Here is a 14,388-nt window from a genome sequence, read left to right on the forward strand (position 1 = left end):
CACGTAAATATGTGTGTTCTTGTTGTTTTTGTGCTTTTGGTTTGCTTTATTTATGACCGATTCCTAACAATACCCATTGGTTTCACCAAGTAATGAGTAACCTGAAGCTCATCTGAAGTAGACCTTCCATTATAAGCTGTCAAAAAATTGTCTTCACCAAGAGGAATAATTCGCAGAAAGTTACGAGAACTAATGTTGAACTGTTTCACCCATGAATTCGGTGCACCATACTCTCTCATCATCCAAATATCAACAGGTGTGTCATATTTATTATCAACAAAAAAAAGTAATTTGTGTGACACAAACAGGAACATTGCATCACAGTGTAGTCGTACCTCATTAGTAAAACTACTTGGCAACATCATCTCTAAGAATATCTCATCATGCATATCAAACAAAACAATCATATTTATCCGAGTTAGTTCTTCTAAATCTTCCTACTTGGAAGTAATCCAATGTGAAGGTCCATTCAAATATACCAGAGGTGTAGTGCAAAAGAATTGATACGATAGTGTGACATGATTAATATCTTCCCAAACACCTGTACTTAGCTTATAAAGCTCTACATGTGGCATTCGAAGAAAAGTTGTGTGTACTATTCTTACCACCCTGTAGTCATTAGTAACACTATCAAATCCAAAGCCTTGTGCATGATCCAAGGTACTCAGTGTCTTAAATGTATAAATGGGTATTGGAAGTTTTAAAGACGTTCTAATGGATGGGTTCCAAGTATAGAAATGGTTCCTACAACACTCGTGATCATCCGCAAGACACAAAAGACCATTAAAACTACCCACAATATTAAAGTAATAGCTTGTTCGCTCAAATGGCAAATCAAACTGCATGTATTGATCAAAATTTTCATTATCACGGAACAAAGCAAATATTTCTTCGTCCGGGTTTATAGCGTAGTATTGCATTAGGATGTGATCGTCTTGTTTGCAGTTGAGGTGGATGTAGATAAAACTAGGACTAGTAAGAAGAGAGTACCATGACTTGCAAACACTTGTGCCTTGAAGGATTAACTTGTTTTATGAAGATGTCAATCATCAACTCTTGTGACAAATAATCGTACTTTTTATCCTCTAATAGATCTCCTCAAGTGGTTAAATATCTCTTTTCATGAAGGTTTTATTTGTGAGATGTGGACTGTTGGTTCAATTTAATTTCCAGTTCAACACACAAAAGCCTTTTGGAAGTCCATTGTGGTACTTTCGGGAAGATACCAAAACAGTTCTACTTCTCTGTTGTGACTATTCAGTTGTTCAATGTGCTTTCAGTTTGTTTCCAACAACCCAAAATTTTTTCAAAGTCCAATGTGGTACTTCATTTTCTTGTCAATTATTCCAAAAATAGTTTTTTTATATGTAATTGTCACTTTTGACATATTAAAAAAAAATATCTTTTAATGTTTTCTGTTATGCATTAATTACTTGTTTCCCAAATTAATTTTCAAAATCTAATGCTAAACGAATATCAAATACAGATACAAATTTAGACTTTATTGACATCAAATATATATACAACACATAGACCTATTAAAAACGTTGTCATCATTTGTTGAAATACATATGCAAATTCTTGTATTTATTATGAAATACATATACAATTGCAAATTAAAACTTTATTGACATCAAATACCTATACAAAGTACATATACGTCACTACTAAATAGCCTCCAACCTTCTCCTTCCCCCATTTTTTCGATAACCTCCACCACCACAAGAATCCATTTATTTATCATCCTCTTTTATTGAGACCCGCCATTTGTGGTGAGGCTTAGCTTTGACCAAACAGATCCCTTTTTTTTGGTGAAATTCAACCCACCAACGAGCTTTAAAACTCCACTGGAAACGCCTTTGACTCTGACGGATAGCAAACCCACAAACTCCGATGAACAACCAAGAACTAGCAATAATCTCCCCGTCAAATCAACAGCGATGTCCTCTGATGACAACTTCGATGATGCACAGATCTAGTCGGAACATAATTGAAATCGAAGAAATTAGATGAAATCAAATGGGAAAAGAAGAATAACAAAATAAATACGAAAGTAGAAATCGTTAGAATATGTGTTGAAGTTGAATGCTATTGTAGGATATAAAATAGGTAAAGAGAAATGAAAATTAAAAAAGGATAAGAAAAAAAAAAGGAAAATAAAAGAGCATGAAATTTGAATTTTATCAAAATATTGCTATTTTTGCCATCTAAAATAATTATATTAAATGTTAATCTTGGAGAAAGGTACAACAAAATACACAGTGAAATCTCATAAATGAGGTCTGTGGAGGGTAGAGTGTACGCTGACCTTATTACTACCTCGTGGAGGTATAGAAAGTACACACTTTCTATATGATCAACATCAGTAACAACAATATGATTTAAAGAGTGTGATATATGCTTTCTGAAACTATAGCTACAAAATCAATTCACTTCTATTTTAGTGGTTGAGCTGGTTAGCATTGGTTTCAGATTCCTCTGATAAACAACAAGAGGGGAAAAAGGAATAAGGAGGTCTAGAAAACAGTATCTTTATTGAAAATGTATATGTATACAAGTATCTTGAGTTTATAACTGAGGAGTAGAAAAAAAAATACAAGAAAGTCTAGTTTAATAAGACTTGAACAATAATTAGGAACCAAAAATCCTATTGCTGAAATTTTAATTTGAGGTAGCAACTCATGTCATGAACAAAATCTGGGATCAGTTTCATTTGGTTTTCACCTGTAAAATTGAAAAATGAACTATAAGCAGCAAGACCAGAATCATCTTTCAAGACTGTCCTCCTTCTACGACAGGTAAAAAACACAAATATCAGAGAAAGCAGAATCACTGCTGAACAAGAGATTGTGCTGTCAAGGGAACTATAATTTAGCTTACAGGTATAGTAATTCTGCAGGGAAAAAATATAAAGTCGTTAATTAATAATTAGATATGTAGATTTTGTCTAAAGATGGGTTCTAGTGTATGAACTCATTGATCATACAAAGAATACAAAACTGCAGTAGTTACTGAAGAGGAAGTAAAGTACAGAACAAAGAATTTAGAGAAGAAGAGAGAAATGGATGAATTGAATTATTCTCATTAATTGATTGTAGTGAATATATATATATATATATATATAAATACATGAACTAGAATATTCTAGATGATTAGGTGATCACATAACTAACTAACTCTTAATCTTGTAACTAGTTTTGTGAAGCTATATAACTAACTTAACTTATTCTGTGAACACAAGTTCAAGTATAAAACAAGAACACTTATAAAGTTATACAACACCTTCAACACAAGATGAAAATGACCTTTCAAAGAAGTGTGTTTTCATAATTTTATGGAAAAATAGATGAAGCAGAAAAAGTCAAGTCCTTCGAATTCATGGATTGTCCTTAAGGAAATAATTCCCCTCAAGTACCTGAGGTTGCGGAATTTTCCTCCCAGGATAAAATGTCCTAGCAATCCAACTGTAGTGGTACCTCAAACGATCAGATTCTCTTCGAACTTACTCAACGATTAGATGATCACACGGAGTATATTTTCAAAAAACAAGAAGAGTATTTTACAAAAAATTTTATTTTGTACATAAACCTGTGGATAAATACAGGTTTATATAGTCATCAAGTGCCCCTTCCGAAAGGTGGCAATGGTTCATCTGAAAAGGTATATCCTTTGGAAGAGTCATGTCTGTTTATTTGAAACATTTTGTCTTTTGTTTAACAGACACAACTATCTGAACAGTCACTCCTTTTCTAAAATAATGTCTTTTCCTCAAAGGTTATGTCCCTCCATTTTTCATTTACACCAATTGAACCCAACAATCCCCCACATGAATAGGGAATGAATATTCTTTGTAAACCTTTATGGACAAGTATGTGATCATGAGGCAAAAAATGATTGCATCTGGATAAGTGGGTTTCCCTTTGAACTTTTCATAGTGAACATGCATCGGATGCACTCGGTCAATCGGTAGATTTGATATCTTTGAACCATGGAGCTTTAATGTAAACCTAGACAACATATGTCACACAACTAGCCTTTTACTGTTTATGGTTCTCACGATTTTGTTCTTTTTCAGCCATAAACATGTCCCGGTTTCATGAGAGGTTAGAGAATAGACCTTTACTAACAATCTCCTTGAAGCGGCTTCCACTTTGCCCTCACATAGGTGATTTCTAAATGTTCAATCCTTTAGATTAAACTATTTGGTTAAATCTGCCAAATTTAGATAATCATTAAAAAACTTTTCACCTTAAATCTTATCCTTGTTTACAAAACATTGTCTATATCATAAGAATGGGTTGGTTTATTGACAATGTTGAACCTGTTAGACACAACTTTGTTTAATCTTCTTGAACGTAGCTCTTGGGATCTCCAGTATTCTAGGTAGAGTTACTGCCATGCTGACTTGTCACTTGTCCTTAAACCTATTCCTTGGATGTAATTTCAACTTCTTATTTAGATTAGCCTTTTGTAAGTGGATCCGACACATTATCCTTTGACTTTACATAGTAAATATTGATAATTCCACAAGAGAAAAGTTCTCTAATGGTATTATGTCTCCATCTTATTTGACGAGATTTACCATTGTACATCATGCTCCCTGCCCTATCTATTACCGCTTGGCTATGATAGTGTATACATACTGGTGCCATTGGTTTGGGCCAATTGGGAATATCTTTCGAGAAATTCTGGAGTCATTCTTCTTCTTCACCGGCATTATCCAATGCGATAAATTTAGATTCCAAGAGACCGCTCCTCCACCGATAGTAAATATATATATTGTGTGAATTTTACTTTGTTCAATCCAGTGATCCAATTTGCATCACTATATCCTTCAAGTACCGCGGGATATTTCTTATAATTCAAAGCATAGTCTTGAGTGTATATAAGATATCCCAAAACTCTTTTCATTACCATCCAATGAGTTTTATTGGGATTACTCATGTACCAACTCAACTTACTAGTAGCACATGCTATGTCTGGTCGTGTAAAATTTATTATATACATTGAATATCCCAACACTCTTGTATACTCCAACTGTGAGTCACTTTCACCTTCATTATTTTGAAGTGCAAAGCTCATGCCCAATGGAGTCTTGGAGATACCAAATTCTAGATACTTGAATTTGTCAAGTACCTTTTTGATGTAATGGGACTGTGACAACGCCAACCCTTGTGAAGTTCTATGGATTCTTATTTCAAAGATCACATCCGTAACTCCAAGGTCTTTCATATCAAACTTGCTCTCAAGCATTTGTTTTTGTAGCATTTATATCAGAAATATCTCTACTGATGATCAACACATCATCCACATACAAACAAACAATTACTTGGATAATTGGATTGTCTTTAATGTAAACCTATTTATCACATTCATTTATCTGGAACCCATTTTCCAACATGGTTTGGTCAAACTTTGCATGCCATTTTTTAGGTGCTTGCTTTAGTTCATATAGTGACTTAATAAGTTTAAACACCTTATTCTCTTTTCCTTGAACCAAAAAACTCTCGGGTTGTTCCATACAAATTTCTTCCTCCAATTCTCCATTTAGGAATGTTATTTTTACATCTATTTGATGGATTTCAAGACCAAATACCACTGCCAAGGCAATTAACATTGAAATAGACGTTATCCTTATTACTGGCGAGTGTGTATCAAAGTAATCAAGACCTTCTTTCTATTTGAAGCCTTTTACTACAAGTCTTACCTTGTATTTGTCAATAGTACCATCCACTTTCATTTTTCTTTTGAAGATTCATTTAGAACCTAAAGGTTTATTTCCTGGTGTAAGATCAATAAACTCCCATGTATGGTTTCTTAAGATTGAATCAATCTCACTATTGACTGTCTGTTTTCAAAAGGATGTGTTCGAGGACGACATCGCTTCTTTAAAAGTTTGAGGCTCATTTTCTAAGAGAAATGTTACAAAATTTGACCCAAACAAAGTTGACATTCTTTGATGTGTACTACGTCTTAGATTTTAATCATTCTATACATTATCACTTAGTTTATCTCGAGGTCATTTAGACCCTCACTAGACTGTTCATGTCTAGTTTTATGTGGATAAATGTTTTCAAAGAATTCAAAATTATCCTATTTAGTTACCGTATTTTTATTAATATCCCAATGTTCAAATTTATGAACCAAAAACCAACATGCTTTACTACTTTTAGCATATCCTATGAACATGCAGTCCACCATCTTAGGTCCTATCTTAACCCTTTTAGGCATAGGAACTTGAACCTTCTCTAGATACTCCCAAACTTTGAAATATTTCAAGTTGGGTTTCGTTCCTTTTCATTTTTCATAAGGAATTGATTGTGTCTTACTATGGGAAACTCTATTGAGTATTTGGTTGGTTGTAAAGATAGCCCTCCTCCCACAAGTTTTGCGGTAAACCAAAACTTATAAGTAAGGCATTCATCATTTCCTTCAAAGTTTGATTTTTCCTTTCCACAATTCTATTACATTGAGGTGAATATGGGCCATAGTTTGATGGACAATTCCATTCTCTAAACATATTTCAGCAAAGAAAGATTCATATTCTCCGCTCGTATCACTTCTTATAGTTTTGATCTTTTTACCTAACAGATTTTCAACTTCAGTTTTGTATTACCTAAATGGATATATTGCTTCTTCCTTACTATTTAGCAAGTAGACATAATAATATCTAGTGCAATCGTCAATAAAAGTTATGAAATACTTTTTTCCCACCACGTGATGGTGTTGACTTCATATCACTAATGTCAGTGTGTATTAAGTCTAAGGGATTGGAATTCCTTTTAATGGACTTATACGGATGCTTAGTATACTTTGATTCCACACACGTTTGACACTTTGATTTATTCCACTCAAAGTTTGGCAAAACTTCTAAGTTAATCAGTTTTTGCAAAGTTTTATAATTAATATGTCCTAAACGTTCATGCCACAATTCATTAGACTCAAGCAAGTAAGAAGAAGCAGAATTTTTATTAATTTGAATAGTCATTATATTCATCTTATATAGGCCCTCGGTGAGATAACTTTTTCCTACATACACTTCTCCTTTGCTAATTACAACTTTTCTGGAAATAGTTACACATTTGAATCTGTTTTTATCTAGAAGTGATACAGAAATGAAATTCTTTCTTAACTCTGGTACGTACAGGACATTATTGAGTGTCAACACTTTGCCTGAAGTCATTTTCAAGCATACTTTTCATGTTCCTTTTACTTTTACAGTAGCAGAGTTAGCCATGCAGATCTTTTCTTCTCCTTGAGCTGCAGCAAATGTTGAAAACAACTCCTTATTAGTACAAACATATCGGGTGGCACTGGAATTCATCTACTATTCACGAGAATTTTCCACCAAGTTGCATTGGAAAAGCATGACACATAGATTATCTATTTCTTTCTTGGACTCAGCCATATTTGCTTGGTCCTTTTTCTTGTCTTTCTTAGGAGCCCGACAATCTGTTGATTTGTGGCCAATCTTCCCACAACTAAAGCACTTTCCGTTCAATTTCTTCTTGGGTTAATTGCTTTCATTTCTAGCCTTCTTTCTCTTTTTGGAGTTGTAATCATCTTCTACAATATTTGTTCCATTCATTGTAGAATTTCCTCTTGACCTTCTTTCTGCAGTCTTATTCTCTTCAATGCGCAGTTGTATAATTAAATTTTGGGCTGACATTTCCTTACGTTTATGTTTTAAATAGTTCTTGAAGTCCTTCCACATAGGTGGTAGCTTCTCTATTATTGCTGCTACTTGAAACGCCTCATTAACGATCAGACCTACAATAAATGTTATGTGAATATTAAGAATATTTTTAAATTGCTCAACAATGGTATTTGTGAAAATCATACCTTTCGCAAGGAGATCATGGATGATAACTTGTAGTTCCTGCACTTGGGAAACAATAGACTTTCTGTCTATCATTTTATATTCCAGGAATCTTACAACGAAGAACTTTTTAGTTCCTGCATCCTCCGTCCTGTTCTTCCATTCTAGCGCTCCCCATAATTATTTTGCTATCTTTGTTCCACTATACTTATTGTAAAGATTATCTTGGAGACCACTTAAGATGTAATTCCTGCAAAGAAAATTCGAGTGTTTCCAAGCCTCCACAATCACGAATTGCTCTTGTTCAAAGGTGAACCTTTGAAGACAAAGAGTTGTGTGGTAGAAAAATATTTTACGCTGGCACCTATTGAAGTCAATACCCGCAAACTTTTTGGATTTCTCCGCTAGTGCCATATCTTGCGGAGCCTTAGTACGACTCATCGTGGTAAGACTAGTTGCTGCCATAGTCATTCCAGCATCATGCATTTGACTATCGGTAGTCATTTTCCTGTCACAACAAGATAGAATCTTTAGTATGTCAAAATACTATTAATAAAGTTGTAGCAACTTTAAACACCTTTTGTTTCTAGTTTAATGATGGAGTTTTTATGACTTCAAATAGTCAATCGAGTGATCTTTAACTTGTGATGAAGATTTGATTTCTTCAAATCACTAATTAAGTTCAAATGGAGTAGAAAGATAAAATCTTTGATCTCCAGAAACCAAGCGATACAGATTCCAAAAAAAAACTTTAGTGAAAAGAAAATTTCACAAATAAGCAAAAATTTTTTTCTCATGTTATTTCCTTAAGATTGTTATTTTCAATGTTTTCAGATGTACAAAATCTGTATTTAGGTACAATCACTTCAACACAAGTTCAAGTATAAAACAAGAACACTTGTGAAGTTATATAACACCTTCAACACAAGATATAAATGACCTTTCAAAGAAGTTTCTTTTCAGAATTTTATAGAAAAATAGATGAAGCAGAAAAAGCCAAGTCCTCCGAATTCACGTAGTGTCCCTAAGGAAATAATTCCCCTCAAGTACCCGGGGTTGCAGAATTTTCCTCCTAGGATAAAATGGCCTAACAATCCGACTGTAGTACCTCAAAAGATCGGATTCTCTTCAAACTCACTCAACAATTAGATGATCACACGGAGTATATTTTCAGCAAACAAGAAGAGTTTTTGGCAGAATTTTTTTTTACCTAAACCTGTGGATAAATACAGGTTTATATAGCCATCAAGTGCCCTTTCCAAAAGGTGGCTATGGTTCTGAAAAGGTGTATCCTTTGGCAGAGTCATGTCTGTTCATTTGAAACATTGTGTCTTTTTCTTAACAGTCACTCCTTTTCCAAAACAATATGTCTTTCCCTCAAAGGTTGTGTCCCTCCATTTTCTATTCACATCAATTAAACCCAACACTAACTTTGTCAACTTAACTTATTTCCTTTATTTTGTTCCTCAACACTCCTACTCAAACTTGGGGGGATAAAGATGTTTATCATCCCATGTTTGGAAGGTAAGTGCTCATGTTGAATCCTAGTTAGTCCTTTGGTGAGTTGATCTTGAGAAGGAATGTATTCAGTCTTGACTTGGACTTGTAGAATTTTTTCCCTCACGAAGTGGCAATCAATCTCAACGAGCCTTGTTCTTTCCTGATGGAATGGATTGACAACCATTTATATAGAAACTTTGCTATCACAAAGAATACTAACTAGTAACTTAACATGAATTCTAAGATTTGTGACTAGTCCAATTAACCAAGTTAGTTTAACTACTGTTGAGGCAAGACTCCTGTATTCAGCCTCTGCAGAGATCCTGGATATAGTTACTTGTTTCTTTGATTTCCAAGATACCAAAAAATCACCAAGTTTAATAGAAAAACCAGTAATGAACCTTCTTGAGAAGGGACATGTGGCCTGCATCACAATGTGTTTTTAGAGTGTCACATTTGTTGCTTGATAGTAAAAAACCTGATCCTGGACTTCCTTTGATATATCTAACTATTCTTAAGGTAGCATCCATGTGTGACTTCTTTGGTGATTGTAGGAACTGACTCAAAATTTGAACACTATAAGAGATGTCAGGCCTAGTAATAATTAGGTATAAAAATTTCCCTATAAGTCTTTGATACGACCCTTTATCTACAAGTATCACATATTGTGTATCAACTATTTCCTTATTGTGATGATCATATTCCATAGTTGTTAGCCTGATTGTAGAGTCTATTGGAGTATTAGTTGGTTTTGCAGAAGTAAGACCTGTGTCAGCTAACAGTTCTAAAACATACTTTCTTTAATTCATAAATATTCCTTTTTTTGATCTTGCAGATTCAATTCCTAAAAAATACTTTAAATCTCCCAAGTCTTTGATCTTAAAATCTTTGTGTAGTGCTTCTTTAGTGTCTATTATCTACTGTAAATCATCTCCAGTCACAAGAATATCATACCTGAATTTGTCTTTCTGCTAATAAAGAATGATCATATTATCTTTAAGTAAAACCATATTTGATAAGAGCCTCCGAGAGTTTAGCATTCCATTGTCTAGGGGCTTGCTTTAACCCATATAAGGATTTAAAGAGTCTGCACACTTGTCTTACTCCTGGCTCTTGAAACCTTGTGGCAATTCTATGTAAATTCCATCATGTAGATCACCTTGTATAAAGGCATTGAAGACATCTATTTGATGGATGTTCCATCCTTTAGATGTAGCAATTGATAAGACTGTCCTCAGAGTTACCATTTTAACAACAGGACTAAATGTTTCTTGATAGTCAATTCCTTTCTTTTGACTATTTCCCTTGGAAATAAGTCTTGCGTTGAACCATTCTATTTCACCTGTGGCCTTGTACTTGATTTTGTATATCCACTTACAAACAATATGTGTCTTTCCTGGTGGTAAGTTAACAACCTTCCATGTGTCTGATTAGTTTCCAAGGCTTCAATCTCAGTTTGCATTGCTGCTATCCATCTAGGATCTTGAATAGCTTCAGCATAAGATGTAGGTTCAGTGTTAGTAGAAGAAGATGCTAAAAAACTCTGATAGTTAGGATGTAAAGCATCATAATCCAGGTAGTTAGACAATGTATACGGAACATTGTATATGGACACAAAGTCCTTCATCCATCTAGGAGGATGAGTGGTTCTAGTAGATCTTCTGGAGATAGTTAGAACAACAGCTGGTTGTATAGGTATGATAGTATTTTCTGCAGATTGCTCCTCCTCAATGGGATCAACCTCCACTGATGGAATATTATTGATCAACTCTGATTCTGAGGTGGATGGTAATGCAGATAGAGTGAAGTGAAGTTCACTCTCATTATCATATATGTCCAGTGGAGCAGATGTTGTGAACAGGTTTTGTGTTGAAGACATAGAATTTAACTTGAATGGGAAGATATATTCCCTGAAGGACACATCCCTATGCACAAAAAAAACCTTATCAATGAGATCAAATAAGATATATCCTTTTTGGATATCAGAGTATCCCATTAATATTGACATCTTAGTCTTAGGCATAAGCTTATCAGACATATTTAACACTTTGGCATAGCACAAACAGCCAATTACTTTTAAGTGTTGTAAAGATAGTTGTCTACCATGCAGGTTTTCATAAGAGGAAACACCATTAAGAATTGAAGAAGGAAGCCTATTAAGGAGATAAACAACAGTTTGTACACATATACACCAGTATTTTAATGGAATATTAGCTTGAAACCTGATAGCTATAATTATTTCAAGGATATGTCTGTGTTTTGTTTCAACTATTCCATCTTATTGAGGTGTGTATGGATAAGATCTTTGATGGACAATGCCAAGTGTGTGAAACAATTCTGTCATTGATTGGTTCACAAACTCAGTTCCATTGTCACTTACAATCTTAACTCTAGCATTATACTAAGTATGAGTATGAGCAATGAACTGCTTAAGAACTACAATAATATCCGACTTTAGCTTAAGTAAGAATACCCAAGTCATTCTAGAATAATCATCAACAACAGTTAGAAAACATTTATGCCCATCATAAGTAGGAACCTTATACGGCCCCCACACATACATGTGAATTAAATCAAAAGCATTATTACTTATAGACAAGCTTTTTGGAAAAGGAAGTCTTGATTTCTTAGCACAAGGAAAAATTCTACATTTATTCAAAGTGTTCACTACATCTATCTTAGTATCACGAATTAGTATGAGAACATTTTTGCTAGATGCATGGCCTAATCTTTTATCCAAAGAATAAAATCTTCTCTATTCGAAACTGTCTTAACAGTAAAATTAGAACTAGTTTCAGCTTCCTTGCTTCCTGGTAGCCTTTGATTCATTAAGAAGTATAGACCATGACTCTCTGTACTAATCATCTTCACCTTGCCAGTGGAGAGATCCTGAAATAGGCAAAAGTTAGGATAAAATGTAGCAAAACAATGCAGCTATTTAGTAGCTTTAGAAACAAATAATAGATTAAACTTAAAGTCAGGAATATGAAACACATTGTGAATAGTATTGTCTTGTGCAATGGTACTAGCACCAGTGTGTTTGATATAAGATATGTCGCCATTTGGTAAATACACGGTCTTTTGAAATTCCGGTTGAGTTATAGACACTTTGTTCAGTAACTCAATATTTGAAGTCATATGGTTAGTGGCACCTGTGTCAATGATCCATTCAGGTTCATCATTGACAGCTATCAGAACACTAATGTTAGCTGTCATGTGAGCTGCATGAGTGCTTGAGCTGGTTTTGTCATTTTCAAGCTCTTGCAAATGTGCTCATATTGTTCCTTTGGAGGCTGCACCATGTTGTTGTTGAGAAGTGGTGCAAAAACTGATGTTACTGACAATTCTTGTGGGTGATATTGATCAGTAGAGTAAGCTTCAGTATATCCTTGATTTTTCATAGGGCAAGAGATCAGGGAATTAGTGTGCTCAGATGGAGTCTAGTTATTACAGTCCTCAATTACTGTATTATGAGCAGTAGGACCACACCTTCTCTGCTACTTGAACTTTGGTTCGTAGCCTCTGGGATCAGTATACCTGTGATTTACTCCCTTTTGTTCTCCATGCTTGGGATGCCCCGGTGGATACCCAATGAGTTTAAAACAGTCTTTCTTGTAGTAGCCCTTAAGCTTGCAATGATCACATGTGATATTTGAGTTATAGGTAGACATATAGTTTCTTTTTTCCCTTTGAGTCCCAACTTTGGAGTAAAATACAGACTCAGTAGGTCCAACACCTAGTAAACAAGCACTAGAAATAGCTTGAGATGCAGATCTTTGACTCTCATCACTAATTATCATGGAGTATGCTTGATTTACAGATGGTAATGGAAGCATCAACAAGATTTGACTTCTAGCTTGAGTGTATGATTCATTCAGACCCATTAAGAACTGATATAGTTTTTGCCTTTGCAGATATACCACAAAATCTTTAGATTGTACATAGTTACAAAGAGGGGAAGGAACCATGGATTCAAATTCATCTCACAATGATTTCAGTTTAGAGAAATAGACAGAAATAGCCTGAGAACCTTGAGTCATCTAAGAAATTTCTTGATGCAAGTTGTAGGTTCTTGAAACATCAAGTTTATCAAACCTTTCCTTAAGATCATCACACACAGCATTTGCATTAGAAGCATAAACTACACCCCCAATCAAATTACTTTCTACAGAATTCATTAACCAAGAAAGAACTATAGCATTAACTCTTTCCTATTGGCCCCTAATTCAGGTGGAAATGACTCCTTTTTGCAAGAACCATCAACTAAACCAAGCTTATTTCATCCCAACAAAGTAATTTTCATAGTCTTACTCCACAGCACATAATTCACACTACCCTTTAATCGAAAAGAGATGATAGTAAGGCCACTTACATCAATAGTTGACAAAAACAAAGGATGATTATGATCAATTGTAGTAACTGAGGGTTGAGATGAATGAACATTGAATGGTGCAGAATGTCCATTGTTAGTCTCAGAACTGGCAGCTGCAGCCATGAAAGTATTTTATCAAACACCGACTTTCAGAGAAAGAAAAAACCAGAAATTGATTGACAGTCCAAATAACTGTCAAGAACTTGAGCATGTAGCCAAGAACGGATCGTAATCTACTGGATTGTTCCAGTATTGCTATGATACCATGAAGAATATTATGAGTTCAAGTGTATGAACTCATTGATCATACAAAGAATACAAAATTACAGTAGTTACAGAAGCGGAAGTAAAGTACAGAACAAAGAATTTAGAGAAGAAGAGAGAAATGGATGAATTGAATTATTCTCATTAATTGATTATAGTGAATAATGATACATATATATATACATGAGCTAGAAGCTACTAAATGATTAGGTAATCACATAACTAACTAATTCTTAATCTTGTAACTAAATTAGTGAAGCTATATAACTAACTTAACTTATTCTTAGGGGCAGCTGTACCTCTTTAAAAAATAGGCGGCCGCGTTAGGCCCTCAAATTTGTGGGGCCTCATTTTTTATAAATACTATTTATAAAAAATAATTTTTTAATATATAAGAAAAGAATTATTAGAAGTAGTTCATATATCGAGAGTA

At 34.3% G+C, this 14,388-nt stretch overlaps 1 protein-coding gene and 1 pseudogene across 2 annotated transcripts; both read right to left on the reverse strand.

Moving 5' to 3' along the window:
• Positions 1–50: 50 nt before the first annotated feature.
• Positions 51–920, reverse strand: LOC124885885 (annotated as a pseudogene).
• A 7,910-nt stretch (positions 921–8,830) lies between these two features.
• Positions 8,831–14,158, reverse strand: LOC107876822. 2 transcript variants are annotated; one of them, XM_047393900.1, is made up of 2 exons: positions 13,692–14,158; positions 8,831–12,208 (listed from the first exon to the last, which is right to left on the reverse strand). In XM_047393900.1, exon 2 carries the CDS (start codon positions 11,355–11,357, stop codon positions 10,653–10,655), a length of 705 nt encoding a protein of 234 aa, XP_047249856.1. In that variant the 5' UTR covers positions 11,358–12,208; positions 13,692–14,158; the 3' UTR covers positions 8,831–10,652. The 2 variants fall into 2 exon arrangements, with proteins under 2 accessions (XP_047249856.1, XP_047249857.1); XM_047393901.1 differs by having other exon boundaries at positions 11,787–12,208; positions 13,692–14,112.
• Positions 14,159–14,388: the final 230 nt, after the last annotated feature.

Source organism: Capsicum annuum, chromosome 7 (assembly GCF_002878395.1).
Source record: "Capsicum annuum cultivar UCD-10X-F1 chromosome 7, UCD10Xv1.1, whole genome shotgun sequence".
In the NCBI taxonomy this organism is placed as follows: domain Eukaryota; kingdom Viridiplantae; phylum Streptophyta; class Magnoliopsida; order Solanales; family Solanaceae; genus Capsicum; species Capsicum annuum.

Excerpts from the sequence above, each read along its gene's own strand:
- LOC107876822 (XM_047393900.1), bottom strand. The coding sequence starts at position 11,357 with ATGTCTGATAAGCTTATGCCTAAGACTAAGATGTCAATATTAATGGGA.